Source organism: Haliotis rufescens, unplaced genomic scaffold (assembly GCF_023055435.1).
Source record: "Haliotis rufescens isolate VD_foot unplaced genomic scaffold, xgHalRufe1.0.p SCAF_10, whole genome shotgun sequence".
NCBI lineage: Eukaryota > Metazoa > Mollusca > Gastropoda > Lepetellida > Haliotidae > Haliotis > Haliotis rufescens.
In genome coordinates, this window is record NW_025963780.1 from 4,391,675 (window position 1) to 4,403,973 (window position 12,299).

Below are 12,299 nucleotides of genomic sequence, written 5' to 3' on the forward strand. Positions count from 1 at the left end.
GACATTAGCCAATCAGAAGGCAGCTTTCTTGTGCTTTACAGCACAAATTTAAAATTGGCAACTACGCTTCAAAACATATTTTGACAAATTCTCGATTACAAATTTGAAACCTGAACTGAAGAACATTCTTGAATGGCTAATAGATGGTCTAGATTGTATGGATTCAGTCGTTAAGCCTGTTACTATGGTTCGGAATACCCTGTGTTAAAGTTTTCGAGGTTGCATGATTAGAAATCACATTCCGACTGTCACGTTCATCTGGTAAGCGACGCTCTGATTGGTCGGATGAAAGGTCATTCTGACGTGACCCCAAATGGGATGTCCTCAGATCTTTGTTTAGCGGCAGCGAGAACTAAGATCTGATTTTAACGAGATTGTTCAAAATTGGAAATGGCGTGCATCAGCAGTTCCCAGAATATGATGATCCAGCAAGTTTTCTAAACAGCTACTGGCCTCACTTACATTAACACAGAACAGCTACACTGAATGTCCTTTCAAGCGATCTGATCATGGAAAATATCAACACAATTTGAATCACAGAAGAGTATTTACAATATTTCTGTGTATATGTAAATAGAATTTCATAATATTATTTGAAATGTTTCATGTCTGATGATAAATAATTTGTATGTTTGATATATCCACTAAACAAATCATGCGAGTGGTGTGGTGCTTTTGACTGGAAATATCGGCTCAAGCGGATAGGACATGTTGATATGCGTAGAACAATAAGGCATATCTTCTCCATGACTGCACGTGGAACCGCGGGCGAGGTTGATCATCGCCATGATGAAGCCAATGATGGCCACCAGAATGCCGAACGTCGCCACGACCATGGGTCCGATGTTTGCCCTTGAGAACATTGCTTCCTGTCGGAGTCGCATGACGCTGAGAGAAGGGATGATGTAAGCCAAAGGGGCTGCTGCGAGTACCCCCTGAAACAAGCAGAAGATGCAGAGGCAGGGTTGTCATCACTTGTGAATCTTGGCTGGTTTGTCATCCTGAATGAATGACAAGAGTTACCTCCCTTTCCATTAGGGCTGGGACACGTCAAAGTTTACAACCCGGGTACCCAACCCCCTTTTACCTGATCCTACCTGGGCACCCGCTGTCGGACTCAAGAGATTGGTACAAAATGTCCGATTGGGAATGGTTTGACCGTAGCCCTAGCAAAAAATATTTAGATACAAGTATAAAACGATCATTTTTTGCAGTTGACTGAAGCTTTATCTTTATTCAAACATTTGGTCGCCTCTTTGACCAGCATAGATTACTGGAGACCTGTTCTAACCCAGAACTACAACCAACAAATGCAAAGTTTAGTGATAAAGCTCTGAAGTACATTGATATGGAAAGGGAGGCAACTCTTGCCGTTCAAAGGACCAAGACAAGCATTCATTCTAACTAACAAGAGTCAATAGAAGATGATTAATCCCCCTGGCCCCCCCAATAGGCATAGGAACCACTTCAGTGAGTGAGTGTGGTTTTACACCGCTTTTAGCAATATTTCAGCAATATCCTGGCGGGGAACACCAGAAATTGTCTTCACACATTGTACCCATGTCGGGAATCGAACCCGGGTCTTCAGCGTGACGAGCGAACACATTAACCACTAGGCTACCCAACCGCCCCTGGAACCACTTCAACCTCTGGTTAATACATGTCCAAAGTTTGGATGAAAAGTCTTTCCTCCGTTATGCTCCGGAAATGAAATACGGATGGAAAATTGGGTAGATGAGGGAAGGACAGTTAGATCAGATGACGACTATATCCCCCCTCATAATATGCAGGTTTTTTTTATCAGAAACCATAACTCAGTTCTTAATATTTTGAGACGTGGGTGACAGTTTTCCAGTTAGAATTATGTTCATTTTGACCTATATTAACAAATTTCATAATCATGTTTACTAAATCTTGTTGACTGAGAGAATAAATAGGTTAAAACTCCAACATTGGGGATTCTCACTATAATTGTTTATTAGTTTCTGATTTACTTACATTGAGCTCAAGAACAATTCCGAGGCAGTCTGTTGCCATGGAGACGGCACCTGTGAGGAACACGATGATGACGGTGATGGTGATGTGTCTCCACAGCGGTGTAGGAGGGTTGGCCGGGAAGACAGCGTTCTCTACAACCTGCCAATATAGAGACAGAGTGAGTGAGTGATGGGAGATCGGCAAGTGAGTGAGTGGTCAGTGAGTGATGAGACACACACATTTTCATGGCTTTGGAACTAGCTTTCATGTGAGGATCACTCATCATCCCTGATTCCCTGCCTAACTTTTCGCCGGACTTTTGCTATCAGCTCTGTAATTGTATTTGATACTGACCACAGCCATCTTATTATATATTGCCACGGAATATTGTACAACCACTCTATTGTTCACTGCCATTGTAATTGCTATGCAGTAATTTGTATTCATTTCTAACTTAATGTAATTGTTGTAATTTGTTGATTGTATACCATGTATACCATTTGTTGGTTCTATTACGTACAGATTTCAGGATTAACATATTGGTTCAATTTTGGAATCGACACATAACACTGGATATGATGGACGAGACCTATTTTCTACCTCTCTCGTGACGAAGCACTCCACAGGGTAGGTAAGCATGATGGTGATGGCGAAGGCAATTCTCACAATGTTCATCAGAATGTCGTCATGACAGTAGTTCTCTAGCAGGTCACCTGAAACATAGTGTTCATACAGAGTAACTCCAACAGTGAGTGAGTCGGGTTTAACGCCGCTTTTAACAGTGTCACAGTTATATCGTGGCTTGTCAGCTTAATGTGGGAGGAAAGCCCGAAGTGATGCAGGTCTCAGATGTGGAACCCAAGAGCACAGGTATGATGCTGACAAACCTAGAAACATAATTGAACCAGGATTAGAACCCACAATCATAGGTTTCTCGTGTGCCCAAGGGACACAACTCTGCACAGCGAATCGCAGTGCCTTAGATGACTGGGCCATCTAGCCCCCAGTAACTCCAATAAACACTGGATCCTGAAATGTATACACTGACTGATTTTCAACAGAGAGGGTGTGCATGTTGTTTTATGCAGTAGGGAGCAATGTTCCAGCTATACCACGGCGGCCTGTGAATGTTTGATGATAAACCAGTGGCTGATTGCATGAGCACTGATCCACCCACTTGGGGTAGGATGATATACAATCAGCCATGTCAATTAACTTGATCTTATTATGATAAGCATGGTGAGGTACCGTTTCTATTGTGAATTTCACTTGAGAAGACAAGCATGGGTCACTAGGGACCTATTCTCACCTGGAATGCCCTGTGAGACAAGCATGGGGCACTCGGGACCTATTCTACCATGGAATGCCCTATGAGACAAGCATGGGGCACTGGGGACCTATTCTACCATGGAATGCCCTGTGAGACAAGCATGGGGCACTGGGGACCTATTCTACCATGGAATGCCCTGTGAGACAAGCATGGGCACTCGGGACCTATTCTACCATGGAATGCCCTGTGAGACAAGCATGGGCACTGGGGACCTATTCTACCATGGAATGCCCTGTGAGACAAGCATGGGGCACTGGGGACCTATTCTCACCTGGAATGCCCTGTGAGACAAGCATGGGGCACTGGGGACCTATTCTACCATGGAATGCCCTGTGAGACAAGCATGGGGCACTCGGGACTTATTCTACAATGGAATGCCCTGTGAGACAAGCATGGGTCACAGGGGACTTATTCTACCATGGAATGCCCTGTGAGACAAGCATGGGGCACTGGGAACCTATTCTCACCTGAAATGCCCTATGAGACAAGCATGGGTCACAGGGGACCTATTCTACCATGGAATGCCCTGTGAGACAAGCATGGGGCACTGGGAACCTATTCTCACCTGAAATGCCCTATGAGACAAGCATGGGCACTGGGGACCTATTCTACCATGGAATGCCCTGTGAGACAAGCATGGGGCACTGGGGACCTATTCTCACCTGGAATGCCCTGTGAGACAAGCAGGGGCACTCGGGACCTATTCTACCATGGAATGCCCTGTGAGACAAGCATGGGGCACTGGGGACCTATTCTACCATGGAATGCCCTGTGAGACAAGCATGGGGCACTGGGGACCTATTCTACCATGGAATGCCCTGTGAGACAAGCATGGGGCACTGGGGACCTATTCTACCATGGAATGCCCTGTGAGACAAGCATGGGGCACTCGGGACCTATTCTACCATGGAATGCCCTGTGAGACAAGCATGGATCACTGGGGACCTATTCTCACCTGGAATGCCCTGTGAGACAAGCATGGGGCACTGGGAACCTATTCTCACCTGAAATGCCCTATGAGACAAGCATGGGTCACAGGGGACCTATTCTCACCTGGAATGCCCTGTGAGACAAGCATGGGGCACTGGGGACCTATTCTCACCTGGAATGCCCTGTGAGACAAGCATGGGCACTGGGGACCTATTCTCTCCTGGAATGCATAGTGAGACAAGCATGAGGCACTCAGGACCTATTCTACCATGGAATGCCCTGTGAGACAAGCATGGGCACTGGGGACCTATTCTACCATGGAATGCCCTGTGAGACAAGCATGGGGCACTGGGGACCTATTCTCACCTGGAATGCCCTGTGAGACAAGCATGGGGCACTGGGGACCTATTCTACCATGGAATGCCCTGTGAGACAAGCATGGGGCACTCGGGACTTATTCTACAATGGAATGCCCTGTGAGACAAGCATGGGGCACTCGGGACTTATTCTACCATGGAATGCCCTGTGAGACAAGCATGGGGCACTGGGAACCTATTCTCACCTGAAATGCCCTATGAGACAAGCATGGGTCACAGGGGACCAATTCTACCATGGAATGCCCTGTGAGACAAGCATGGGGCACTGGGAACCTATTCTCACCTGAAATGCCCTATGAGACAAGCATGGGTCACAGGGGACCAATTCTACCATGGAATGCCCTGTGAGACAAGCATGGGGCACTGGGAACCTATTCTCACCTGAAATGCCCTATGAGACAAGCATGGGCACTCGGGACCTATTCTACCATGGAATGCCCTGTGAGACAAGCATGGGGCACTGGGGACCTATTCTCACCTGGAATGCCCTGTGAGACAAGCATGGGCACTCGGGACCTATTCTACCATGGAATGCCCTGTGAGACAAGCATGGGGCACTGGGGACCTATTCTACCATGGAATGCCCTGTGAGACAAGCATGGGGCACTGGGGACCTATTCTACCATGGAATGCCCTGTGAGACAAGCATGGGGCACTCGGGACCTATTCTACCATGGAATGCCCTGTGAGACAAGCATGGGGCACTCGGGACCTATTCTACCATGGAATGCCCTGTGAGACAAGCATGGATCACTGGGGACCTATTCTCACCTGGAATGCCCTGTGAGACAAGCATGGGGCACTGGGAACCTATTCTCACCTGAAATGCCCTATGAGACAAGCATGGGTCACAGGGGACCTATTCTCACCTGGAATGCCCTGTGAGACAAGCATGAGGCACTGGGGACCTATTCTCACCTGGAATGCCCTGTGAGACAAGCATGGGCACTGGGGACCTATTCTCTCCTGGAATGCATAGTGAGACAAGCATGAGGCACTCAGGACCTATTCTACCATGGAATGCCCTATGAGACAAGCATGGGTCACTGGGGACCTATTCTCTCCTGGAATGCATAGTGAGACTAGCATGAGGCACTCAGGACCTATTCTACCATGGAATGCCCTATGAGACAAGCATGAGGCACTCGGGACCTATTCTACCATGGAATGCCCTATGAGACAAGCATGGGTCACAGGGGACCTATTCTCTCCTTGAATGCATAGTGAGACAAGCATGAGGCACTGGGGACCTATTCTACCATGGAATGCCCTGTGAGACAAGCATGGGGCACTGTGGACCTATTCTCACCTGGAATGCCCTGTGAGACAAGCAGGGGCACTCGGGACCTATTCTACCATGGAATGCCCTGTGAGACAAGCATGGGGCACTGGGGACCTATTCTACCATGGAATGCCCTGTGAGACAAGCATGGGGCACTCGGGACCTATTCTACCATGGAATGCCCTGTGAGACAAGCATGGGGCACTCGGGACCTATTCTACCATGGAATGCCCTGTGAGACAAGCATGGATCACTGGGGACCTATTCTCACCTGGAATGCCCTGTGAGACAAGCATGGGGCACTGGGGACCTATTCTCACCTGGAATGCCCTGTGAGACAAGCATGGGGCACTGGGGACCTATTCTACCATGGAATGCCCTGTGAGACAATCATGGGGCACTCGGGACTTATTCTACAATGGAATGCCCTGTGAGACAAGCATGGGGCACTCGGGACTTATTCTACCATGGAATGCCCTGTGAGACAAGCATGGGGCACTCGGGACCTATTCTACCATGGAATGCCCTGTGAGACAAGCATGGATCACTGGGGACCTATTCTCACCTGGAATGCCCTGTGAGACAAGCATGGGGCACTGGGAACCTATTCTCACCTGAAATGCCCTATGAGACAAGCATGGGTCACAGGGGACCTATTCTACCATGGAATGCCCTGTGAGACAAGCATGGGGCACTCGGGACCTATTCTACCATGGAATGCCCTGTGAGACAAGCATGGATCACTGGGGACCTATTCTCACCTGGAATGCCCTGTGAGACAAGCATGGGGCACTGGGAACCTATTCTCACCTGAAATGCCCTATGAGACAAGCATGGGTCACAGGGGACCTATTCTCACCTGGAATGCCCTGTGAGACAAGCATGGGGCACTGGGGACCTATTCTCACCTGGAATGCCCTGTGAGACAAGCATGGGCACTGGGGACCTATTCTCTCCTGGAATGCATAGTGAGACAAGCATGAGGCACTCAGGACCTATTCTACCATGGAATGCCCTGTGAGACAAGCATGGGCACTGGGGACCTATTCTACCATGGAATGCCCTGTGAGACAAGCATGGGGCACTGGGGACCTATTCTCACCTGGAATGCCCTGTGAGACAAGCATGGGGCACTGGGGACCTATTCTACCATGGAATGCCCTGTGAGACAAGCATGGGGCACTCGGGACTTATTCTACAATGGAATGCCCTGTGAGACAAGCATGGGGCACTCGGGACTTATTCTACCATGGAATGCCCTGTGAGACAAGCATGGGGCACTGGGAACCTATTCTCACCTGAAATGCCCTATGAGACAAGCATGGGTCACAGGGGACCAATTCTACCATGGAATGCCCTGTGAGACAAGCATGGGGCACTGGGAACTTATTCTCACCTGAAATGCCCTATGAGACAAGCATGGGCACTGGGGACCTATTCTACCATGGAATGCCCTGTGAGACAAGCATGGGGCACTGGGGACCTATTCTCACCTGGAATGCCCTGTGAGACAAGCATGGGCACTCGGGACCTATTCTACCATGGAATGCCCTGTGAGACAAGCATGGGGCACTGGGGACCTATTCTACCATGGAATGCCCTGTGAGACAAGCATGGGGCACTGGGGACCTATTCTACCATGGAATGCCCTGTGAGACAAGCATGGGGCACTCGGGACCTATTCTACCATGGAATGCCCTGTGAGACAAGCATGGGGCACTCGGGACCTATTCTACCATGGAATGCCCTGTGAGACAAGCATGGATCACTGGGGACCTATTCTCACCTGGAATGCCCTGTGAGACAAGCATGGGGCACTGGGAACCTATTCTCACCTGAAATGCCCTATGAGACAAGCATGGGTCACAGGGGACCTATTCTCACCTGGAATGCCCTGTGAGACAAGCATGAGGCACTGGGGACCTATTCTCACCTGGAATGCCCTGTGAGACAAGCATGGGCACTGGGGACCTATTCTCTCCTGGAATGCATAGTGAGACAAGCATGAGGCACTCAGGACCTATTCTACCATGGAATGCCCTATGAGACAAGCATGGGTCACTGGGGACCTATTCTCTCCTGGAATGCATAGTGAGACTAGCATGAGGCACTCAGGACCTATTCTACCATGGAATGCCCTATGAGACAAGCATGAGGCACTCGGGACCTATTCTACCATGGAATGCCCTATGAGACAAGCATGGGTCACAGGGGACCTATTCTCTCCTTGAATGCATAGTGAGACAAGCATGAGGCACTGGGGACCTATTCTACCATGGAATGCCCTGTGAGACAAGCATGGGGCACTGGGGACCTATTCTCACCTGGAATGCCCTGTGAGACAAGCAGGGGCACTCGGGACCTATTCTACCATGGAATGCCCTGTGAGAAGCATGGGGCACTGGGGACCTATTCTACCATGGAATGCCCTGTGAGACAAGCATGGGGCACTGGGGACCTATTCTACCATGGAATGCCCTGTGAGACAAGCATGGGGCACTCGGGACCTATTCTACCATGGAATGCCCTGTGAGACAAGCATGGATCACTGGGGACCTATTCTCACCTGGAATGCCCTGTGAGACAAGCATGGGGCACTGGGGACCTATTCTCACCTGGAATGCCCTGTGAGACAAGCATGGGGCACTGGGGACCTATTCTACCATGGAATGCCCTGTGAGACAATCATGGGGCACTCGGGACTTATTCTACAATGGAATGCCCTGTGAGACAAGCATGGGGCACTCGGGACTTATTCTACCATGGAATGCCCTGTGAGACAAGCATGGGGCACTCGGGACCTATTCTACCATGGAATGCCCTGTGAGACAAGCATGGATCACTGGGGACCTATTCTCACCTGGAATGCCCTGTGAGACAAGCATGGGGCACTGGGAACCTATTCTCACCTGAAATGCCCTATGAGACAAGCATGGGTCACAGGGGACCTATTCTCACCTGGAATGCCCTGTGATACAAGCATGGGGCACTGGGGACCTATTCTCACCTGGAATGCCCTGTGAGACAAGCATGGGCACTGGGGACCTATTCTCTCCTGGAATGCATAGTGAGACAAGCATGAGGCACTCAGGACCTATTCTACCATGGAATGCCCTATGAGACAAGCATGGGTCACTGGGGACCTATTCTCTCCTGGAATGCATAGTGAGACTAGCATGAGGCACTCAGGACCTATTCTACCATGGAATGCCCTATGAGACAAGCATGAGGCACTCAGGACCTATTCTACCATGGAATGCCCTATGAGACAAGCATGGGTCACAGGGGACCTATTCTCTCCTTGAATGCATAGTGAGACAAGCATGAGGCACTGGGGACCTATTCTACCATGGAATGCCCTGTGAGACAAGCATGGGTCACTGGGGACCTATTCTCACCTGGAATGCCCTGTGAGACAAGCAGGGGCACTCGGGACCTATTCTACCATGGAATGCCCTGTGAGACAAGCATGGGGCACTCGGGACCTATTCTACCATGGAATGCCCTGTGAGACAAGCATGGGGCACTGGGGACCTATTCTACCATGGAATGCCCTGTGAGACAAGCATGGGGCACTCGGGACCTATTCTACCATGGAATGCCCTGTGAGACAAGCATGGATCACTGGGGACCTATTCTCACCTGGAATGCCCTGTGAGACAAGCATGGGGCACTGGGGACCTATTCTCTCCTGGAATGCATAGTGAGACTAGCATGAGGCACTCGGGACCTATTCTACCATGGAATGCCCTATGAGACAAGCATGGGTCACAGGGGACCTATTCTCTCCTTGAATGCATAGTGAGACAAGCATGAGGCACAGGGGACCTATTCAACCATGGAATGCCTTATGAGACAAGCATGGGGCACTGGGGACCTATTCTCACCTGGAATGCCCTATGAGACAAGCATGGGTCACAGGGGACCTATTCTCTCCTGGAATGCCCTATGAGACAAGCATGGGTCACAGGGGACCTATTCTCTCCTGGAATGCATAGTGAGACAAGCATGAGGCACTCAGGACCTATTCTACCATGGAATGCCCTATGAGACAAGCATGGGTCACTGGGGACCTATTCTCTCCTGGAATGCATAGTGAGACTAGCATGAGGCACTCAGGACCTATTCTACCATGGAATGCCCTATGAGACAAGCATGAGGCACTCGGGACCTATTCTACCATGGAATGCCCTATGAGACAAGCATGGGTCACAGGGGACCTATTCTCTCCTTGAATGCATAGTGAGACAAGCATGAGGCACTGGGGACCTATTCTACCATGGAATGCCCTATGAGACAAGCATGGGGCACTGGGGACCTATTCTCACCTGGAATGCCCTATGAGACAAGCATGGGTCACAGGGGACCTATTCTCTCCTGGAATGCCCTATGAGACAAGCATGGGTCACAGGGGACCTATTCTCTCCTGGAATGCATAGTGAGACTAGCATGAGGCACTCGGGACCTATTCTACCATGGAATGCCCTGTGAGACAAGCATGGGGCACTCGGGACCTATTCTCACCTGGAATGCCCTGTGAGACAAGCATGGGGCACTGGGGACCTATTCTCACCTGGGATGCTCTGTGAGACAAGCATGGGCACTGGGGACCTATTCTCACCTGGAATGCCCTGTGAGACAAGCATGGGGCACTGGGGACCTATTCTCACCTGGGATGCTCTGTGAGACAAGCATGGGCACTGGGGACCTATTCTCACCTGGAATGCCCTGTGAGACAAGCATGGGCACTGGGGACCTATTCTCACCTGGAATGCATAGTGAGACAAGCATGGGTCACAGGCGACCTATTCTCACCAGGAATGCCCTGTGAGACAAGCATGGGCACTGGGGACCTATTCTCTCCTGGAATGCATAGTGAGACTAGCATGAGGCACTCGGGACCTATTCTACCATGGAATGCCCTATGAGACAAGCATGGGTCACAGGGGACCTATTCTCTCCTTGAATGCATAGTGAGACAAGCATGAGGCACACAGGACCTATTCAACCATGGAATGCCTTATGAGACAAGCATGGGGCACTGGGGACCTATTCTCACCTGGAATGCCCTATGAGACAAGCATGGGTCACAGGGGACCTATTCTCTCCTGGAATGCCCTATGAGACAAGCATTGGTCACAGGGGACCTATTCTCTCCTGGAATGCATAGTGAGACAAGCATGAGGCACTCAGGACCTATTCTACCATGGAATGCCCTATGAGACAAGCATGGGTCACTGGGGACCTATTCTCTCCTGGAATGCATAGTGAGACTAGCATGAGGCACTCAGGACCTATTCTACCATGGAATGCCCTATGAGACAAGCATGAGGCACTCGGGACCTATTCTACCATGGAATGCCCTATGAGACAAGCATGGGTCACAGGGGACCTATTCTCTCCTTGAATGCATAGTGAGACAAGCATGAGGCACTGGGGACCTATTCTACCATGGAATGCCCTATGAGACAAGCATGGGGCACTGGGGACCTATTCTCACCTGGAATGCCCTATGAGACAAGCATGGGTCACAGGGGACCTATTCTCTCCTGGAATGCCCTATGAGACAAGCATGGGTCACAGGGGACCTATTCTCTCCTGGAATGCATAGTGAGACTAGCATGAGGCACTCGGGACCTATTCTACCATGGAATGCCCTGTGAGACAAGCATGGGGCACTCGGGACCTAATCTCACCTGGAATGCCCTGTGAGACAAGCATGGGGCACTGGGGACCTATTCTCACCTGGGATGCTCTGTGAGACAAGCATGGGCACTGGGGACCTATTCTCACCTGGAATGCCCTGTGAGACAAGCATGGGGCACTGGGGACCTATTCTCACCTGGGATGCTCTGTGAGACAAGCATGGGCACTGGGGACCTATTCTCACCTGGAATGCCCTGTGAGACAAGCATGGGCACTGGGGACCTATTCTCACCTGGAATGCATAGTGAGACAAGCATGAGGCACTCGGGACCTATTCTCACCTGGAATGCCCTATGAGACAAGCATGGGTCACAGGGGACCTATTCTCTCCTGGAATGCATAGTGAGACAAGCATGAGGCACTCGGGACCTATTCTACCATGGAATGCCCTATGAGACAAGCATGGGTCACAGGGGACCTATTCAACCATGGAATGCATAGTGAGACTAGCATGAGGCACTCGGGACCTATTCTACCATGGAATGCCCTGTGAGACAAGCATGGGGCACTCGGGACCTATTCTACCATGGAATGCCCTGTGAGACAAGCATGGGGCACTCGGGACCTATTCTCACCTGGAATGCCCTATGAGACAAGCATGGGTCACAGGGGACCTATTCTCTCCTGGAATGCCCTATGAGACAAGCATGAGGCACTCAGGACCTATTCTACCATGGAATGACCTATGAGACAAGCA

General features: G+C 50.3%; 1 protein-coding gene across 1 annotated transcript in view; it reads right to left on the reverse strand.

The window, feature by feature from the left end:
* Nucleotides 1-295: 295 nt before the first annotated feature.
* Nucleotides 296-12,299, reverse strand: part of LOC124148033 (putative sodium-coupled neutral amino acid transporter 11) — a 151,627-nt gene continuing 139,623 nt past the window's right edge. Inside the window, exons 11-13 of the mRNA XM_048386624.1 lie at nt 2,578-2,690; nt 1,999-2,136; nt 296-935 (exon numbers count right to left, since the gene is read on the reverse strand). Coding sequence (XP_048242581.1) covers nt 654-935; nt 1,999-2,136; nt 2,578-2,690 — 533 coding nt within the window. The 3' untranslated portion in view covers nt 296-653. The remainder of the gene's footprint in view (nt 936-1,998; nt 2,137-2,577; nt 2,691-12,299) is intronic.